At 39.0% G+C, this 20,649-nt stretch overlaps 1 protein-coding gene across 2 annotated transcripts in view; it reads left to right on the forward strand.

The window, feature by feature from the left end:
- LOC137197313 (pro-neuregulin-3, membrane-bound isoform) overlaps window positions 1–20,649 on the forward strand; it is a 380,681-nt gene that overhangs the window by 346,348 nt on the left and 13,684 nt on the right. For both annotated transcript variants that reach the window (XM_067610645.1, XM_067610646.1), the window contains exons 5-6: window positions 5,847–5,949; window positions 12,804–12,930. In XM_067610645.1, coding sequence (XP_067466746.1) covers window positions 5,847–5,949; window positions 12,804–12,930 — 230 coding nt within the window. The remainder of the gene's footprint in view (window positions 1–5,846; window positions 5,950–12,803; window positions 12,931–20,649) is intronic.

Genomic DNA, 20,649 nt, shown 5'->3' on the forward strand with positions numbered 1-20,649 from the left:
GTTTTAGGGCATAATTGATAAAGGCTGCATCCTCGATTTTCCTTTCTTCAATAAACCAGAAGCAGATGATCGAAGTGTTCTTGAAGGCAAATAGTGAACAAAGGGTTTTAGCAATGTAGCTCGGTCCTAGCCCATTAAGGGCTTTGTATGTAAGGAAAAGGACCTTTAAGTCAGTTCTAAATGTTACAGAAAGCCAGTTCAGAGCAGCTAAAACTGGACTAATGTGTTCTCTCCTCTTGGTTCTGGTTAATAGCTGAGCTGCAGAGTCTCTCAGTGGGTTTTTTTGTTTTTCAGAGAGGCCAATAAAAGGTGCATTACTGTAATCAGGTCAGCTTGAAATGAAGGTATTAATTAGTTTTTCAACATCTTTTTGATTAATGAATGGTCGTACTTTAGCTATGTTTCTAAAGTGGACTAATAGGATTTCAGTTTCTTCCTCATTTAACTTAAAGATATTATTGCTCATCCATTTATTTATTGCCAGAAGACAGGTAGTAATGGAGTTTATAGCTGCAGCATCATTTGGTTCAGCAGAGATGTACAGATGTGTGTCATCTGCGTAACTATGGAAACATACATTGTGCTCTCTGATGATGTCACCAAGTGGCAGCATGTATAGTGAGACAATTGATTAGGATATCATGGTCAATCATATCAAACACTGTGCTTAGGTCTCAGAGGATAAGAACTGAGACCTTGTTGTCATCAGAGTTTATTCTGAAGTTGCTGATTATTTTAGTAAAAGCAGTTTCAGTGCTGTGGTTTGTTCTAAAGCCTGACTGAAATTCCTCCAGGATGTTATTTTCTTTAAGAGAGACCTGTGAGCCTAGTTTTCCTCCATTTTCTTTCAGCTGCCTGACAGATTCTCTTGATCTCATTAACACTTTTATTGTTTAACCACGGGGAGATTCTGTCAGTCAACCTCTTTTTAACCTTTAGTGGAGCAGCTGTATTTAAAGCAGATGACAAGGTAATGCTTAAATTTGCAACCATATCATTTAAAGAGCAGTTATAAATGTATGGCTCAAATGATCTCACAATATTAGAAAACACTGTTTCAGCCTTGTCATCTAGGGATCTCTTTTGAACTAAAAAATCCCTTTCAGTCTTTGTTAAGGTTAGACTGGCATCAAAAAACACACAGTGATGGTCAGAAATAGATAGAGACATTATCAATGTTTAACCCTGTTGTTATTACTAGTACTACTAGAGTGTTACCATGCTGATGAGTGGCTTCATTTGCATGTTGGGTGAGTTCAAAGCTGTCCAGTAAATTCACAAGCTCCATAGCTCTGGAGTCATTATTGTTATTAATATTAATGTTCATATCTAGTGATACCAAGTGAGATCAGCTCTGATAATTCCTGTTGAAATAGTGATGAATATCTTGGTGACCTAATGATGAGCACTGATAATTCTGTCTTTAGCTCAAGAGCAAGATATTCAAACAATGTAAATTCACCCAGGTCAATGTCATAACAGACAAACTGTGTAGAGAAAATGGCCGCCATCCCTCTTTCTTTCCTGTTTTGTCTGACTGACTGATAAAAATTATAATTTGGAGGACAAGCCTCTATCAGTGTTGCTACACCAGTAGTGCTGTTTAGCCATGTCGAAGCTAAAAACATACAATACAAAGTCTTTTCAATTATCAGATTATTAATCAAGAAGGATTTGTTAACCAATGATCTGACATTAAAAAGAGCTAATTTCAGCTGTTGGAATTCTGTGGCAGGAAAGGAGACTGGTTGTGGCTGAACATTGATACATTTAAGATTATTGAGACAGGTACCAGATGGTCTGTGATTGCCATGATGTGTTTGACCATGCCAAGGGCTGCTTAGATCACCGGTATATTTAAGGAAGCAGCATGAGGTCGCTCTCATCTCCAGTGGACACCTGAGTGATGATGTCTTTGGTTATTGCTGTTTAGTAGTTCATCAATTTGACTGAGCTTCAGCCTGGCAGCTTTAACTAACTCCCTGATTGGTGAGTGTGTTGGGGTTGGGGGTGTTTTTTGTGGGGTCTTTTTTGATGACAACCTCCCCAAGTCATTCAGAGCATGTCTCTGTCCTCTGATTGGGACAGAGGATCAGGTGAAGAGGGAGAGATACAGGATGTCTGTGTGTGTGCATTGTCCTTCACGCTTATCCACACATTCTTGTTTGGGTATGGCATCCCAAGGGCATGACGTAAGTTGGCACCAAGTAGTCTGGATCAAGCGAAGTTTGGGTGAACCCCATCAGGTTTAAAACATTTTTTTACAGTTCCAAAAGATATTGAAAGTGTCAAACTTTATCCCATGGGTGAGGCATGCTGATGTCAGCCATGTATTCAGGCCAAGGAGTCCACTAAAAGATTTGATTCCTTTCCCCAGAGTTTGAATGGGGCCAGAAATGAATACATGTTGCGACTGATAGTTGTTTTTCCAGTAGCAGGGAAAAGTCTTTTTCAGGATCTCAGAGCCAGTTTTCCTTCGCAGAATGTCGAAAGACTCAGTGTGGATAATAATCCTCATATGAGATAATCTCACTGTTTTTGTTCCACTGCACTATACATCTATTTACCCTGCTACACTATTCACTACGTTTATATATAGGTGCGCACACCGCACTTTAAACGCCAACAGTCACATCATGTACTTTTTCCTGAGTGTATGATGGTCATGTTTATGTTGTATTTTTGTGTTAGCAATAGAAACGACAATAGAAACGACATTTCATTGCTGTATTCGTTGTATGTGGAAATGACAAATAAACAAACTTGAACTTGAATGTGTACAGAGGATGACTGGCAACCATAGACTGTAAAAAAATATGGAAGTAGTCACTGCGACGTCACCCACTAGTTTGTGGACTGCTGTTTTGAAGCCTCAAGTTTAGCAATTTGACCATCGCCATCTTGGATTTGACTGTCACTATCTTTGACTTTTGGAGCCAGTAGTGATCATATATGGACAGAGGATGGAGCTGACCATAGTGCTAGCTGCTAGCTTGGTTAGCGCAGTGCATTTACAATCTGTGGTTTACTGTGAAAGTGCGAAAAATATGCCTAAAACCATTAAAACTAAATGTACTTACCGGAAAAACGGAACAGCCAGCTCCTTAGAGGGTCTTTTAGTACAACTATACACTGAACAAGATTTTTTTAGGCAACCATAATCTTACAATTAACTTTCATGAACTGAAAACACACTGTGAAATAGCAGCAGCTACACCTATACTCTTTGAATCTGGAGTTATGCCATGGTTATGTTATGTTATCAATGTTGTAGCCATGGTAGCGATTCGTCAATCACAAGATGGCCACATTGCTGCTCTCTTGTTTGATTTCTTGCTGGATTTGCCTCTGCACTGGACGACGTCAGACCAAGCCCTGGCTGGACCAGTCTAGAACCAATGCTGTGCCAGTAAGAAGCATCATTAGGGAAGGCTTGTTCTGGAGCCTCCGTAGCTAATCCAGTGGCGTTAGGACATATCCAAGAAAGCATGTCAGCCAAGTCTGCAACGGAAGACTACACATCTGATGCAATCTGGTGTATAGAAGGCTGTGTCTGTCCATTAGCATTTGGTTGCTCATCACCTTGTAGAGTAGCTGCTACAGATTCAATGAATTGTTCACTGTCATGTATTTGATGCAGCATTTCAATCTTATTTTCAAGCTGCATTATCCTCTCAGTCGCTCACTGTCCATTCAGCTTACCGATTTTGCTGGGTTTGGAAACATAGCTTTTACATTGTCTTTTGCCATTCGGAGAAGCTTTGTAAGCTAGGCTAGGCTAGCTGCACTGCAGCACAACCAGAACTCAACATTTACAGATGTATTTGAGAAGTTTCCATTTCGAGAAAAGAACAAGAAAAGGGAGTGAAATCTGACTACTAGTGTTTGTTTAAGTATCATCCTGAGGTCGGCCAAGATGCAGCTTCCAGAAGATAACCAATCAGAACAGAGTGGGCTCAAAAAAACAGCCTGTTTCAGACAAAGGCCAAACTGAGGGGCTGCCTAAAGGGCTAAATAAAGATAAATAAGGATTTGTTTTGTTTGTTTGTTTGTTTTAAACCATGCAAAGATATCCCAGTAGAGCCCCAGAATATAAATATAGACTTGGAAATGTGCATGATATGTCCCCTTTAAGGAGAGATCAGTTCCACATACCTGCAAGGCGGGTGAGGGAAATCTAATGACTCATAAATAAAGAGATGGAGCAATTAAGTCATGAACCATTATCAGGCATTTCTTAAATTAAAAAAGGGAGAAAAGGGCAGCAACATTAAGGCACTCAGTATCAGCTAATACCATACATTTCTGAGTCTGTATCAGGAGAGAGAAAAGGACTCAATGCATCCCTGCAACATCCCACCTTCCCACTGCACCTTTTTCTCATACCTCCTCATGTCTCTCTTTTTGTCTCATTCTCTCTTGCTGTCTCTCTGCCTTCCCTGCAGCCAAACTCTCGCTCCCGAAGGACAGCCCCCAGCTCTCTCTAACGATATAATTATAGCCAATGAGCCAATATGATGACTCAGACTGATTAGCATCAAAACAACATTGGCCCCAAACATAACTTAGATATCGATGGAGGGAGAGAGATGCAGAAGAGTGGAGACAACACACTAATAGACTGTGGGACATCAGTTATTTAAGGGATTATTTATGACATGGTGCATGTGTGATTGGTTATGTAATATCTGTGTGGGCATCAGTAGCTTAAAGGCTGCAGCAGTAAGCTTGTGCTGAAAGTTCCCCGGTTTGAATTCCCAGACAGGCTTGAAAATCTTGACTTCGTCATGAATTAGTAACCTTCTTCCTCATCGACTGCTGTCAGGATGCCCTTGAGCAAGACGTAGTAGCTGCCATTGTGTTGCTTTGTAGCTAATAAGGTTGTACAGTGCGGCATCCAGCAGTGATTTTTTTACTCAGGAAGCAGCGGTTAAGAGCTTTTTTGTACTCAAGTGGCCATTCAAACCCGCCCGCAGTAAAAATTTGTCTCAATCACCTCAATGTAAAACCCCAACACCTTGTGTCATCTTCATGCTTTTCCAAGGTCTGATCCTTGCTAAATAAAACTTGATTGATCGCCTATTAATGTATCTGAAGGCAACTATGATTTACATGTTTGTAGCAAACAAGACAGCTTCCATTTTTCTCCACTAATGGAGTCCGTCCCCGCCATAACTCTTCTTGTCTCCATGTATTCAAGCTCCATTACATGTGGCATCCATTTCAAAAGCAGTCGGCATCTATCAGACCATTACTCGATGTGGTAGAGCAGATAAAATGAGCTGTGTGTTGTGCGGTAACCAAGAATAGCAGGTGTTGCTTGAGAATTGTAAATAGGTATTTGTGTATTGTAAATGGGTTATGAGTTGTTATTTTGTTTCAGTTTTATTTGGTTTATTTATTACAAAAGTAATTACACTTATACATGGAAGAATCTGCAAGGCAGATACAAAAAAGCCCCAGAGAGCTGTTGCACTGCAACTGGTTGTTTGCTGATTTAAAATGGCTGTTTGGGTGCTGTAAACAACGATGTTAGAAATTAAAAACGTGGGTAAGTACAAATCTCAGAACCATGTTTAATTCTGTGTTATGGTGAGATTGCTGTTTAGCATTAATTCAGTATCAACTCTGTTTCTGTGAATTTTGACTATGAGATCTCAGTAGATATGTACATGTTTGTACAGTCACTAACAAAAACCCACATCTTTCCCTTCCTCTTCGTCTGTATGTCTGTCACACACAGCAACAAATATGTGTGTGTGTGTGTGTGATCTATGACTTTATTTCCCAAGAGTGTGATGTTCAAATATTAATGTGTCTCCTTCCTCTGTTTTGTTTCCCCACAGAGAGCAAAGAGGTATACAAGAGACAGGTGCTGTCAATCACATCCATCGCCATGGCGATCAGCCTCCTGGGAACCCTCTGTATGGCCCTCTACTGCCGCAACAAGTGAGAAAATGAAAACACACAAAAACATACACATGGATATACGTCAAATCCTGGTTTATAGGTTTTAAATGCAACACCCAAACTTCCAAACTTTTTTGGAAAACTAAACCACACAGTAAAATGTTTTTTTCCAAAATGTCTGTTTTAAACTTCATTACAGATTTACTGTAGGTGCATGTGCAGTTTTCCTGTGCAATAAAGGATTGCTACTGATATAAAGGGTGTTTTCAAACCTGCGTTGTTTAGTCCAGTTGGAATGGACTCTGGATCGTGTTGCTCTTTGGTACGATTAGTTTGGGCAGATCTGAACACTGCAACCGTACTCTAATACAGACCAAAACCACCATATCAAGACCCATTGAGGATGTGTTCTTGGTCCAGTCCCAAACAAACTCTGGAGTGGTTCATTTGTGGTGGTAAATACTAGGCGTACGCTACAAGTTTGAGCTAAACAGCTCCTGTAGCCAGGTGCAACCCAGACTAGCAACAAGGTACTTCATTCTTGATATTTAGGGCAAACAGGAACTTCCTGAGGACCTTCTTTTTGTGTTTATGTTCTTGCTCCCGCCCCAGAGTGAACCAACCAATGACTGGAGTAAAGGTTCCCACGTGGCTTTTAGTGATGCATTTTGGTTCGCTTGGATTTTTTTCTGTGTGAAAAGTAACCAAACCAAGGGGAAAATGCAGAAAGTTTACCAGGTCATCCACTGATTCGGACCAGAGCAAACAAACTATAGGTTTAAAACACCCCTAGTGTGTGTTCGCTTTCCTTTACTTCCAAATAAACAGATTAGATAATCTGGATAAATTATTGGCTTGTTCACATCATGTTAAATTGTCTGAATGCTCATAATTGTTGCCTTGTATTTCATCATGTTCCCAGATCCAGTTACTTTGGTGAGCACAAAGTTATCATAACTGATAAAAATTATGGCCAAAACAACAAAAATAAGACCCAAGTTGTGATAAACCAGAATCTGTTTTATTTATTGCCTTCCTATAAACAATAGAAAATACAACTTTAAGCTAAATCTATGCATCACAGAGATGACTGGTTTGGGTTAAGGCTAAGGTTTGGTTCGGGTTAAGGTAAGGGGAGACACAAATCGATATAGAAGCAGACTTCGACACAACAACAGCAAGGCACGCACACAAACACACACACACACACACAGAGAGAGAGAGAGAGAGAGAGAGAGAGAGAGTTCAGGGACTGCAATTGGCATTTCTACCATTTTTCCAGCCATACACAGATGTGACATCTGAAATTTTCTAATGAATATATTGGAAGGTAAATTAGCTGTAGTGACATGTAATTTCATCCAAGCCACCGTTTTCTTACTTTCATTTTAATCGCAATGATTTTCAAACTTTCTCTGACCATACTACTGATAAAATATGTCATAGGTCCAAAAGTAAGCAAAACATTACAACACTTGGCAATAAGGCGTGTTGGGTGCAGGCAGAAGAAATGCCCAAGGAGACATTTTGTTAATTTAGCGAAGGCCGATGGAACATGTTGAGGCATCAAACATCTTGAACGAAATCCCAACCTTGTAAATCTCATTATGTGCACACACATATTCATAGCCTATTATAACCCAAAGGTCAGCTCATGTGGCTCCTGCACTCTCTCTCTCTGCTTTCTGTCCCTCTCCCTCTATCTACATATTTCCGCAGTGCATGCTCTGTGTGTGCACATTAATTGGCGTATGAATGGCCTACATCCATCACAGGGCTGTGAGAACTTTGTATAGCTTGCCTGGAGAGATTCTCTATTCTCAACAGGATGGGTCAAACATCCGGTATGTAACAGCAGTCTGTCATTCAGGGTATATGGAGCGTGGAGCGAGCTGTGATAGATGGCACTGTAATTCCATAGGCTTCCCTCTGTAATATAATGATGTGAGTGAGTGAGCAGCTTGACAACAAGATAATCGGATCAAGGAATGATGGACAGGCGCTTTCAATGAATCCGTAATTGAGTCAGGGGACTAGGTTGCTCAGTAGAGAAGATGCATACAGATCGAGGGGAAGTGTCCATGCAGATCTTAACGGCCTGAATGAAGATAAAGTCAAAGGTTTTCCCACACCTCAAAAAAAAAAAAAAAAAAGAGCCAGACGAAAATGCAGTTAAATGGAAAAAAAACACATTAGCACTGATACTAGCCAGATGCCAGCCAGACATGACAAATCCACATTAAATATTGTTTCTAAGCCACCATCAGGATACTACTGTAACAGCACAACATTATAAACCTTTGAACAAATCTACAACCCATACAATTTGCAAAAACAAATATCTGCTGTTATAGTTAAAGGGAACATATCGCGCTTTCTGTGATCTTCTATTATTGTTTTATTGTTATGATGTCGGATGTCTATGTTTAACATGGTCAAAGTTCCAAAACTTGAGGTTTTCTCCTTTCGAACTGACATCAGATCTTTCGCATGCCAACAAACATCCATCCGTTCCATTATCTTTGTTGCTAAGGTTGTTCCATCGGTTGTTCACATTGTCCACTCGCATATTTCATTGTTGACTCTGCTTGGAGAGCTTTGGGATCAGTCATTGACAAATTCAAAGTATGTAATGATCTTGGTTATTCTACATATACCCAACTTAAATGATGCATGTGTCTCTCCCATACTGAACTATGCTGCAAGGGTTGTTGAATTTAAACGAATCTAAAACTATAGACACCATACAGGATATAGCTATACAATGTTTTCTGGGGGTTCATAGATTTGCTCTGATTCCTGCAATTCAGGGAGACATGGGCTGGCTACCAGGGTCTGTACAACGAAAATGTGAAATGATCTGACTGTGGAGCAGTCTAATCAAAATGGAAGAGGACGGAATAAATATGAAAGTATTTACGTGGAGCAAACAGTTCACACAGTTCTCCATGGGCAAAAGAGCTTTACTCAGTTTTTGAGGAGGTGGATATGCTGTATATCAACAGGAATAATCTGTGCTGTAATATTAACCCCGTCAAAAAATAAGCTCTCACTGAAATTTGAAGAAAAATGGTTTGAAAATGTTCTGTCAAAGCCAAAAGCAATGACATATGTGCAATATCAAACAGAATTTTGGCCCTGAATTATATGTTACATCTTGTTTATCTAGAAGCCAAAGATCTTTGGTTGCACAGTTGAGAGCTGGTATTCATTCTTCGTCTGACCATTGCAGTCGGTCGATTCAAAAGTAGACAGACTGTGTGAGCTGTGTGATTTGGGTGAAGTGGAAAGTGAGTCGTATTTTCTTTTGTACTGTACAAATTATGATTATTGTACCATGAAATCGCTCCACAAAACCCTGAAATATTCTGGTGTTCAGATGAGCAAAATCTGGAGTTGCTGTTTAAGTTTGCTAACTTTATCTCAAAAAGTCTGTTAAAGAAAGCCAGATAGATTGTTTAATTAGTATTTATTTTTCAGTAGATCTCCTGAAGATCTGAAGGTGGGAGATGCTTTAGTTGTTTCTTTATTCTCTATCTCTGTTGTTTAACAATGTCTAAGCTGTATTCTGGTCCTGGCTTGTTTGAATTTATGGTAAATCCATGCGGGCTGGGCAGACAATTGTATGCATGACACAATAGTAAAATTTAATTAATTCATTCATTCATTCAATATCTTCTTTTATACATAGCCTTGAATTTAAGGACACAAAAGAAGGTTAATGATCTGTAAACATGCAAGCAACCAAAGAGTGGAACAGTTAAATATTCTCATCTGGACCAGTCCCTCACCAGTAACAACGTCTGCAGTGCAGGTCTGGCTGAGCATCACCAAGCATGTGATGATGGTGGTGCTGTCTGTGGATTTGAGACTTCAGTCCATCATTTACTTCAGAGGGTTTCACATCAAATATTACATTTTGTAAAGTTTATGTGCAACTACTTTTGGACGCCCACAGTCGGTACGCTGTGTTCTAAAGGGTTATGACTCCTATGATGATTATCTGATGTGGATGTAAACACCTTTAAATTAAAGCAGAGAGTGAGATCTAAACCCTCGGTGATTATAAAGCATTGAAACACTGTAATTATCTCACAAGTTCAAAGATTCACGCAACCTCATAATCAGTCATCTTTCTCTTTCAGTACGTGGAGACATGAGCTGGAAGATAAAGACGTGAAGTCAGGCATCCGTGCTGACTTGTTTATTATATGAACACAATAAGTTGAAACAGTTACACTTATAGTTTCTATAGCAAGAAGCTAAACTTTCTGCAGGAAAGTGATTGATGCAAAATGATAAACGACAAATCCCTCAACAAAAAATTCGATGTGCTTCCATCATAAAGAGCAAGAATACCCTTTTCATGCTAAAGCATCGAATAAACAACCAGACTGTACCAAGGCTTTAGAGGAGATGAGAGATAAGATAAGAAGTAAAAGCTTTTCCAGTAGTAGAGTATAGTGTTGTGTACCAAATGTTGCAGCCTTCTTCTAAGATAAGTGCCGCAGAGGTGGAGAGGATAGAGGCTTACCATAAGGCTGCTTGTAAACACCTCATTACATCGCTGTCATACGGCGAAGGAGTGTCCGAGAGAGAGGAACTGTAAGGTATTCATCGGCTGTATCTGATAATGAGCATTAATCTGGCAAAAACAGAATGAAGTCGTGACAAAGGGATTTGGTGTATTTTCCATCCAGGTCAGTGTGATTGCATACGCTTGGGTAACAGCTGTTGTAATAATTAAGATTATGTAATGTACACTAGTCAGAAAAACCAGAACAGCTTCTATAGATGAACGCGACAGATCAGATTACAGATTACCTTCTGCTCCACAAAATCTAATTATGCCTTTTCCTCTGACATGGTGTTCTCTAGACCTCTTGTCATGAGTCAGCTCAACGCAAGATTAGTTTGCCAGTCAATTACCCCAGAGCCATTCAGTGTCTTACAAAGCTTTCTGTAGATCTGTACATCTGTAAAGATCTTAACAGAAATCATTCAACGCAGTCAAGATACATCATTTAAACTAGTATACTGGTTTCTTCTGATGCTTTTTATTATAGTTTAGACAGAAAAGAAGAGGACCAGGTATAGTTGAGAAACTTTAGTCAATAACTCACTTTCTTTCTAATCCTCTGTCTCAAGAGCATGACACTGATAGAACTTAATTCCTTAATTCCTCTTAACCACTGAGTCTTTTTAAAAAAAAATGTGGATGACCCCCAAAATTGAGAGAAAATCATGTACAGCATATACTCTCAAGAAGAATGACACATCCAGTATATTATGAATATTTAGAAGAATAAAGAAGGATACAGACCCATACATTCTTTTTTAAGTCTTTTGACTTATTTGTATGCTGTAGATATATTTAGGAATTCTGTCAGCAAACCTAGATGTATTCCATGATTGATCCCTTTTGCAACTCCAGTCTGAAATACTGTGAAGATTCTCAGTCTTCCAGGTCATGGTATATCCAAAAGTGTTAAGTCAAGAACCACTAGACTTGTTGTAGATTCTTGAAAACATTTCGCCTCTCATTCAAAAGGCTTCTTCAGTTTCCGATTGACTCGGTCGGGAGTCCTAGATATTTAACCTCTGTAGGATCAAGAATCTACAACAAGCCCAGCTTCTCTTGACTCAACACTTTTGGAGTTTGAAATACTGTAAATGGCAATTTATAAGTGCCTTACTGAAAAGTGTTGGAATCATTGACACTACCAACTGGGAAACATGGCAGCAGTACTGGTCGTATGTTTGAATGTCTGAAATGACCTCTAGAACCTCTTGCAACCATGCAAATTATTACTGGTGTGTGTCAGAAATAAAGGCAAAGTAATGTGACGAAGTGTTTGCCTCCCATTTCCTTCCGTGTTTGCAGTCCAGGAGGACATTACAAAAGGGAAGTCCTACCGAGAACTAACTGTAAATTTAAGAAACTGAGCTTTAGTGAAAGTTCAGTCAGGAAGACTTGTACATGCTCAGGTCTGCAGTTTTATTTCTCAAACCATCTGTCATTCCCATCCCTCACGCATGCTCACTCATCATTTCCTTGCTGTCATTGCCTGTAGCATCAATTAAGACATCAGCTGTTCTCATCAGCTGGTCTCATCTAACCAATAGCAAGGTGACACACCCTCATTGTCAGCCTATCATCATGCAGCAGTCTTTTTAAATATGTTTACTCCCTCTCTGCCTGTAGTGCTCTCATGCTGCCTCTAGCGCGCCCCACCATCTCCCCATCACCGCCCAGTCTCCGCAGATTCATCAGTTCATCACTTCATCAACCTCATCTGCCTTATCAGTCTCAGCAGAAGTCATCAGCCGCCAATACCACCGCCAGTGTCTGGACTCCACGGGGGGATTTATCTTGCTGCTGCTCAGGACTGATGTCCCTCGATTACAAAATCTCCCTGTAGAGTCTAGACAAGACTTAATCATCAATATCGTCTGTATAATAAACTTCGTTCTTTCTGCTTCATGTACGTGTCTCTCCTGATTGAAGCTGAATCACAGTGAAAGAAGCAGTTAAGTTTCTGACTGGACTAGACAGCCTGATTGGGGCTTTTACAGTCAATCTTTCATGTTAATTGACCACTGTGCAAGTTTAATAATACATGTAGTCTGTCTGGCCTGGTTTTGGCTTGATTTCATGGTTTGTACCTCAGTCTTATCTGTAACTTTCTTCTTAAAGTCTTAACACACAAAGCTGGTGTTAACACTTGGGGGTTTAATAATCAATAAAATCATGTAGTTTGACTGAAGTGAAAACCTGCAGACCTGCTGTTCTGTAGATGACACAGGATTTACTTTAATTTTTCTGACAGTGGTCAAAGTGCTCCCCGAAAATAAACTCTACTGTGCATCCTCCTGTTTTTCTTTCCCTGCAGGAGGCGCAGAGAGAAGCTCCAGGCCCACCTGAAGGAGAGTCGCAGTCTGAAAAACTACACCACTAATTCCCATAACTCCCTGGACTCCAAGACGAGAAGTCTCAACACCAACCTGCAAATGCATGAGGTGACTACTGCTACGTCTTGTGCTTCTGCTTCCTAGTCAAGGACGTGGATACGTGTGTATACACCTGTAAAACAGTATTCATGTGTGTAACTCAGGTTGCTCCCATTTCTTTTAACTGTATGATCTTACGTTTAGAAGATGGCACATCTTAGATGGCATCAGCTTGAACTAGTTGTGGTTAAATATTTCAGCAAGACTCTAAAGAGTAGGGTTTAATATTTGGCAAAAGCATCTTCAGTTGCTTCTACTTCTCATTCCAGCATAAAGTTGTAACACCACCAAGAAAAACAACCACATTTAAAACCTTTTGTTGCTTAGATTGTTGTTAAAGGCAAGAAACAACTAAAATGTAATGTCTGGTAGCAGTGCACCTAAAGAGATCAAACATATAAAGTATACATATAGCACCTCTGAGTATTAGTATCTGTCATCAAATTCATTACCCCCTGTAGTTTTTAGCTGCATACAAATCAGTTTGTATTCCCACCTCCTCCTGGCTACTTGCATCAGGCTCACAGGTCTTTGAGCGAGCAATTGTTCAGTGGTTTGGGAGCGCGGCGCTGACTAGCGATGTCATTCATCATCTTCTCACTGCTCTTTGTCATCACATCTCTCCCAGTTGTGCAGTTACCTTAATTTGAATGTCAGTCAAATCCACCATCTTCAATTGCCTTGGGAGAGTGTATGTGTGTGTGTGTTTGTGTACCATTATGCATAATTTAGCTTTAACCTTTTTTTATAAGTTCATCATATAAGTAACCTATCTAATCTACACAGGTTTGACACAGAGCATTATTGGATAAATTCTATGTTTCCCCCAAGGGCAATGTAACCATGATTTAAATTTACAATGAAGCCGAGTACATGCATACATGAGGGACTCTCGATCCATCATAAAAACATAAACATGCACAAGATGGATAAATCATTGTGTGGGAGAAGCATAGAAATGTATAACCTGTGTATAAGACCCAGTTTGCATAGAGATAATTACAATTCATTCTTACAGTTTATGATACAGCAGATAGTCAGTCCTTGGCCTGATTTGCATCAAGTGTCCGCAATGGGCACCATCAGAAATAAAACTAGAAAATGTCATTGGCATCAGCATTAGTCTTTTGTTGAAACAGCTTTAAACATATAAAGCATATTTATAAACATATATACAATATGTTTATCATCAATGCCAACATGGGAAGTTGTGTAAAATTCTTAAAATGTGGCAAAAAGTCAGAGGAGGAGGTCAAGGTGGATAGTTGGGCATACAAAAGTGTCTGACTTCGACACAAGGGACCATAGATTGCATCCCATCTCCTACCAACACTCAACACTGGTTTATTATAACCATGAAAGCAATGTTTCCCAGACCTTAACCAAGTAGTTTTTATGCTTAAACTTAACCAGACCCTCAAGCAATAGTTTGACATTTTGGGAAATATTCTTCTTGCTGAGAGTTAAATAACAAGATCAATACAGCTTTCATATTTGTCTGATAAATATGAAGCTACAGTAAGCAGCCAGTTAGCTTAGCTTAGCATACAGATCAGTAACAGGGGGAAACAGAATAACAAAATCCACACTCCAGCAATCAAGACTCACTAGTTAACACATTATATCTCGATTGTTTCATCCGTACAAAAAAGTGTAAAAACAAGAAGTTGTGGTTTTACTGGTGTTAATGTGCCTAACTATTTCTTAGCAGTAACATGCTGAAGTCTTGTTATTAACGTGAGTTTGCCAGGCAACCAAAGACTTTTCATACAGATTAAACAAACGAGATACTATAACATGTTAATTAGTGAGCTTTAGAGATGCAGGTGGACGGATTTTGTTACCTTTGGACAGAGCCAAGCTAACTGTTTCCCCCTCTTTCTGGTTTTTGTGCTAAGCTAAGCTAACGGTTGTAATGGTCTGGGTTGTTTCAGAAGGCATTGACAAGGGAGCTAAGTATGAGGACTTGTCCAGTGTGGTGTTCCAGCCTCTGTTTAATATGATTCAGTGCTTAACTTGAAACAACAGGTCACATAAGTACAAGTGACTGAGTGTAGCAGGACTGCACTGGTCTTGTCGACTATAATCTTGAGCTCAGACTTTAAAACATAAGAACATTCCCGCCTGTGGATCTCCACTTGAGTTTCAGTTCACAAAGGGTTCAGATATCTAAGATATAGCTTGGAAATAGAGCTAACCAAGGCTGAGCAGTCTGCCAAGGACAAACAAACTGGTTCCCCAAACCTACATGGAGATCAAGGGAATGGCAGCAATCCAACCTTCCTCTTCAGTTCAGATCTTAGATGCCATGAAATTAGAAATGCTACAATCAAAGTGATGCACTTATTAAAGATTTAATATTATGCTGCTCTCAATGTCTGAGTATCTCAGGACAGAAAAACTACATTATTTTGCTACAGAAGAGGAATGTTTATATTTCAGGCAAATAAATTGGGTATTGTAACCATTAGAAATGCATCATGTTTCATTTCAATTTCAACCTAAATGTCACAGTTGCTAAGAATAAACAAGAGGTCTCACTTCTTCTTTAATTTGCAGATACAAGCCAATAAACTAAAAGGCAATTTGTGCTCACATTGTACATGCAAATGTATTCATGTACATATCTATCAACCTGAAAATTGAAACACCATAATAAAACAGATCAGTTACTGATAAGTAGCAGGTCTATTTGGTGCGCTGAGACTAATCACACCGATGTTGTTCTTGCTCTTTATTACTCCGCCTTTATTTATTAACATTGAACTACTATGAGTGCATTCTTTCAACTAGAAAATCAACTTCAATTTGACAGTGTTTAGCTCTTGTAGGGCATTATTGCTATTACCTTCACTTTAATATCTTTTATTCTTTTCATAATCCATAACACTTCTTTCTGCTTTTCTCATAATAGAAGTCAATGGGAGGAATGTTCAAAGTCACTGCTTTTTTGAACTCTTCCCACATCTTCTTTCAGCTCGAGACCTTCGTTCAAACTTTAAATAGGTCACTGCACTTTATTAGTTCAGCTCCACTTCGTGATATCTTTTTCATACTTTCTGAGAACTTTAGGTTTTGTGCTTTTTTTATGAGTTTTTTTGGCTTTATAATGGATGTGAATTTGGTCAGCTAGTTAAATATTTAAACCATGAATATCAAAATATTCAGCCATGCCTCCTTTAAAATCAGAACCTAAAATCTAATCGACAGAAGTTCTACTTTTTTAAGTTATGAACCTTAATGGATTTCATTCACATCATTTGCAAAGCTTAAATCTTTCTACACATGCACATCGCACATATCTCTTTATTTAAACATTATGTAAACACATACAGTGTACTGTATAAAACATCATATCCAGTCCCTTGTGCTGCAAACCACAGTGAAAAATTCTGATTGATTAAAAGTTTGGACTTACTTTAATTGCTTTAGTAAGGTTAGACAGCGTTCTCCTCTCTCAGCCAGACTGTTTTGAGTTTACAGGCGGTGGAAACCTGCACAGGTGTTTGGTGTTTGGCTGATTAGACTCATATCTCTACTTCTACAGGTCTACTTTTACAGCTTTCCACTTCAGTAAATCCCACTGCTTTTTATTGAGAAAGAACACTTTTCAAGTTATCTTTAAGTTGTTGTTGTTGTTGGTATATTTAGCCAGATAAAAAGAGAGGCAGCCCTCTTTGCAACCTGTTCTTTCTTCAGCAAATATGGGTCTGTTTTCCACAAAAAAAAAAGTTCAATTATCTAATTAAATATTCTTAAAATGACTCCTACTCTTCTTCGCTTATTTACAAATCCTGAATCTATAAGCATGCAAGTATTTTTCTTTTCAAAGGTTTAACAGCTGGACACAAGATGTATCTTACATTTCTGAAAAGTCTGTTCCCAATGAAGACATCTAGTTTCCACACTTGACCACGATTGGCTCCAGATTTTCTGTGATGTCACGACATCATGCTCATATGTGCAGGTGTTAAACTAAGATTAAAGGTGAGCACAAAGAAACGTTCCCCTTTCAGTAGATAAATGTGGAAACAGCTTTTAATGTCAAATATCTTGCCAACTCTATAGTAACCATACTAACTAAATATTGCATATGTATGATACTTAATAGTTTGTTGTTATGTTGCATAATTATAATTACAGTATCTCTCCTCACAACAACAGGAAAGAATAAAATACGATGAGACAGATATTACAACATGGAATATGAAAACAATTTAAAAGTAGACCTTTAGCTCTTATTTTACTAATTGCTCTGTTTGCACTGGCCCATGAATTACTGATTATTGTTTACTGACTCTACAGACTCTGTTGTTTAGAAAAAACAAGGCTGATCTTTAGTGTATAAATGTTGTTTTTAAATCGTGTCTTATTTAATTTCACCAAGAGCCTTCAGGAAACTTACATGCAAATGAATTCTATTTGTTTAATTCGTGCCCATGCATGCGGAATCGCATTGATTTCTGTCTGCAGGCAATCAATTACCAACATTTCTGAACAAAGAGCAACAAGGCTAGGGTCACTGGTATTTTAGGAGCGTGAACACACACAATGTGTAGAATTTCTCTCCGTCTCTGTCACTGAATCACCATTTCACGTTACCATATCTAACTTTAAATTGGATTTTTACTTTTTAATATCGTGTTTAAGCATGTGCACTAGTAGATAAATACCTTACATATTCAGGTAGGTCATACAAAGGCAGCAGAACTTTCCAGCAGTGGCCAGTTATACAAAATGAGCACCTCTAATTAGTACCGCAGGGCCCTTTGTTGGATGTATTTGATTAAGCAATGAACTAAAGATTGTCTCTTAGTGAGACAGTCTTTCTCTATCAATCAGGTTTCATTATCCTCTCATGTATTCCACAGGTGTTCCACGTAGTCTGTCTGTCATTGCAGGAACACGTAATTAAATCAGTTCTGTCTCTGTCATGAACAAGACCATCCTGAACCTGTTTCACTCCAGCCTCTATAACTACAGTGTGTATGTGTGTTTACAGTGCTGTAAAGCTGCCATATTAATGCCAGCATCTCTGCACAAATCATAAAAACCGTCTCCTGCTTCTCTCCAGATAGTACGTCAGTGTTAAAAAAAACCCTCAGTGCCAGAGGCATGCAGTGTATGCTAGCCCCTATTTCAGAGATTAAAACATCCATTATAGTACACACACACACAAACATATCCATTAATACATGCCATTACATCCTCTCCTTCCACTACAAATGTCCAGACTCAGCAGGAGGTCGCCTGTCAATGCGATGATTACTTTTGCCGGCTGAAGCTGCGCACGTTTATGGAGCTAAAGATCAGTTTCTTTGCCTGCAGCTGTGCGAGCAAAACATTACAATTTTATTGATGACCTCTATAAACAGTCAATATTGCTGTATGACACATGCACACAGTTTTTTTTTTCCTCATTCAGCCTTTTCTAGAGCTTAAATCTGTTTTCAAACAGAAAGAAAATGGACGCTGAACCGCACACAGTGTCAATATTAACAAACTGGAGACACTTCAGAGCTCTTTGTGAGTGTTCAACGGATAAATAAGTCAAACACAAGTCTTTGTCTTTCTACAGCTGTAAAAGCAAAGCGGCGTAAAGTCAATGAACTCGGACACTCCCTCTGTTATGACAAGCAGTGTCGATTATACCGGCATCCATTTCTTCTTAATCATGAATTAATTAACAGCACATCCGAGCGTTAACAGATCCTACTGCTGTTTGAATTATTGTAGCCCACTCTCTTAGGTCGCTAGCGTAAATGTTCCACTGTTGAAATTCATATTTTCTCTTTTATCACAGGCTGAGAAACGAGAAACTGTTCACTGGAAGCTTCTGTATCAATTAGCGGCTCCAGCGTGTGTGGTGTCGGAATATCAGAGGGTGAGCGGAGAGATGAGAGGGATTTTAGCAGTCAGACCGCAGACGGAGATGCAACAGGGTGGTGTTGGATTTAACTGATAACTCCTTTAAACATATTTGATTTGTGTTACATTAATACTAGATCTCAAAAGAGAGAGATTTTTTTTAAAAGAACGGTCAAATAGTTCTGAAAATCCCCTCAGGAATGACTGGACTCATTCTCCGAATAAGTTTAGTAAATCTCAGATTTGTAAGGCTGCGGACTGCAGGTTGTATGTATCGTTACATTTCCCTCGAGACATCAGTGAAGCTGCACACATGCCGAGTGAAATTTTTTCTGGTTCCAACGTAAGAACAGGGTGAGCAGTGATGTAAGCACATGAGATACGCTTTCTTATCAAAATGAGCAACTCAGATGTGAAAGTTTAAACTAAGATGTCAAAGATCAAGATTTAAAGATTTTTATTAGTTCCTGATAAACCTGCTTTCTGACCGTCTGCATTTCTGCTTCAGTAGAGATGGTAATCTATATACAGTATGAATTTTAAGTTCCAAAAGAAAGTCATAGTCATAGTTTTATTAGTACAAATTAGCCTCCAAACTTCTGAATAGTCACATAACCATGACAGCATGTGTGACACTAATGAGGTTGGTGTCCTGCCGTGGGTCCTCAAAAGGGATTGCATCAGTGACAACCTTGTTAGTCAGACATCAAACTAAAAACTTTGTATAAAGAAAAAAAGGAATAAATGTACTTTGGGAGCAAGACATTGCACAAAAATAGGTCTATCTTACCTTATGTTACAAAAGTCTACAAGTAACTGTCTAGACAATGCTGAGATAATGCCGAGGAAAGAAAACTGTCATCATCAGAAAGACACAAACCACAGATTTGGTTTATGTGGTAGATAAAAAAATCGAACCGGCGCCATTCTTCTCGAATCTTTTAAAGTTGGTTTTAACACTTTCTTGCTTTGTCCCGTGTTCTTTTGAGGAGTTCGCAGTAGATCTTTGCTGCTGTGCAACTGAGTGACTCTGCCTTGTAGAACGCATTGTGAAGCATAGAATCAAAGAGCTGCTTTGTTTCATTGTACATTGTGTCTCTCCGGAGACGAGGGGGGGGGGGGGTGAACATGAAGAGAGTTAAAAGGGAGAACCTGGGACCTACATAGTATCACAGTGGTGCTGATTTAGACATTGTGTCATGAAGGCTACAAGAAGGAAGGAGGAAGGGAGAGGGGACAAAAGAGGGATCGATGCGGATGAGAAAGAGATTTCGAGGAGGATGGAGAGCAATAAAGAGAAGATATACATTGTTATTGAAGGCAGAGTGCATTTCTGAACACATTAAAGGACTTGTGATAAATCTGGTCAGAAACCTCCGAGGCAACCTGTTCAGTCCAGCCGCCAAAAAAGACTAAAGTAGCTAGGTTACACTTACAATAGCAAGTACGCTTTTCAATGTAGAACACCATGAACTACAGCGTCAAACTTTACTATAGAGTTGGCATCAACTTATTTTTAGTCTCAACAAAAAAAATCTACATTAAAAGCTCAACAAAGATATAATTTATTAAAGGACTGTGACAACCATGTATACTGTATAAAGGGAATCTTAAATACAGGGTGCTGTTAATTCACCGTCTCTGTAAGTATTTAAATTCTGATATTTTTTGATATCCCACAGTACAAAGACGCACTGAGAGCTTAATTGCATAGATTTACTAATCAACTTCCCCTCTGTGATGAATCCAGGCTTTGAAAGGGCTTTTTAATGAATACTTTCATGCTATTTCTGCTCTGTATGATGCAGATGAGAGATAGCACAGAGAGCAGGAATAATACGCAACAATAGTTGTGAGGCA

Source organism: Thunnus thynnus, chromosome 14 (assembly GCF_963924715.1).
Source record: "Thunnus thynnus chromosome 14, fThuThy2.1, whole genome shotgun sequence".
Taxonomy (NCBI): domain Eukaryota; kingdom Metazoa; phylum Chordata; class Actinopteri; order Scombriformes; family Scombridae; genus Thunnus; species Thunnus thynnus.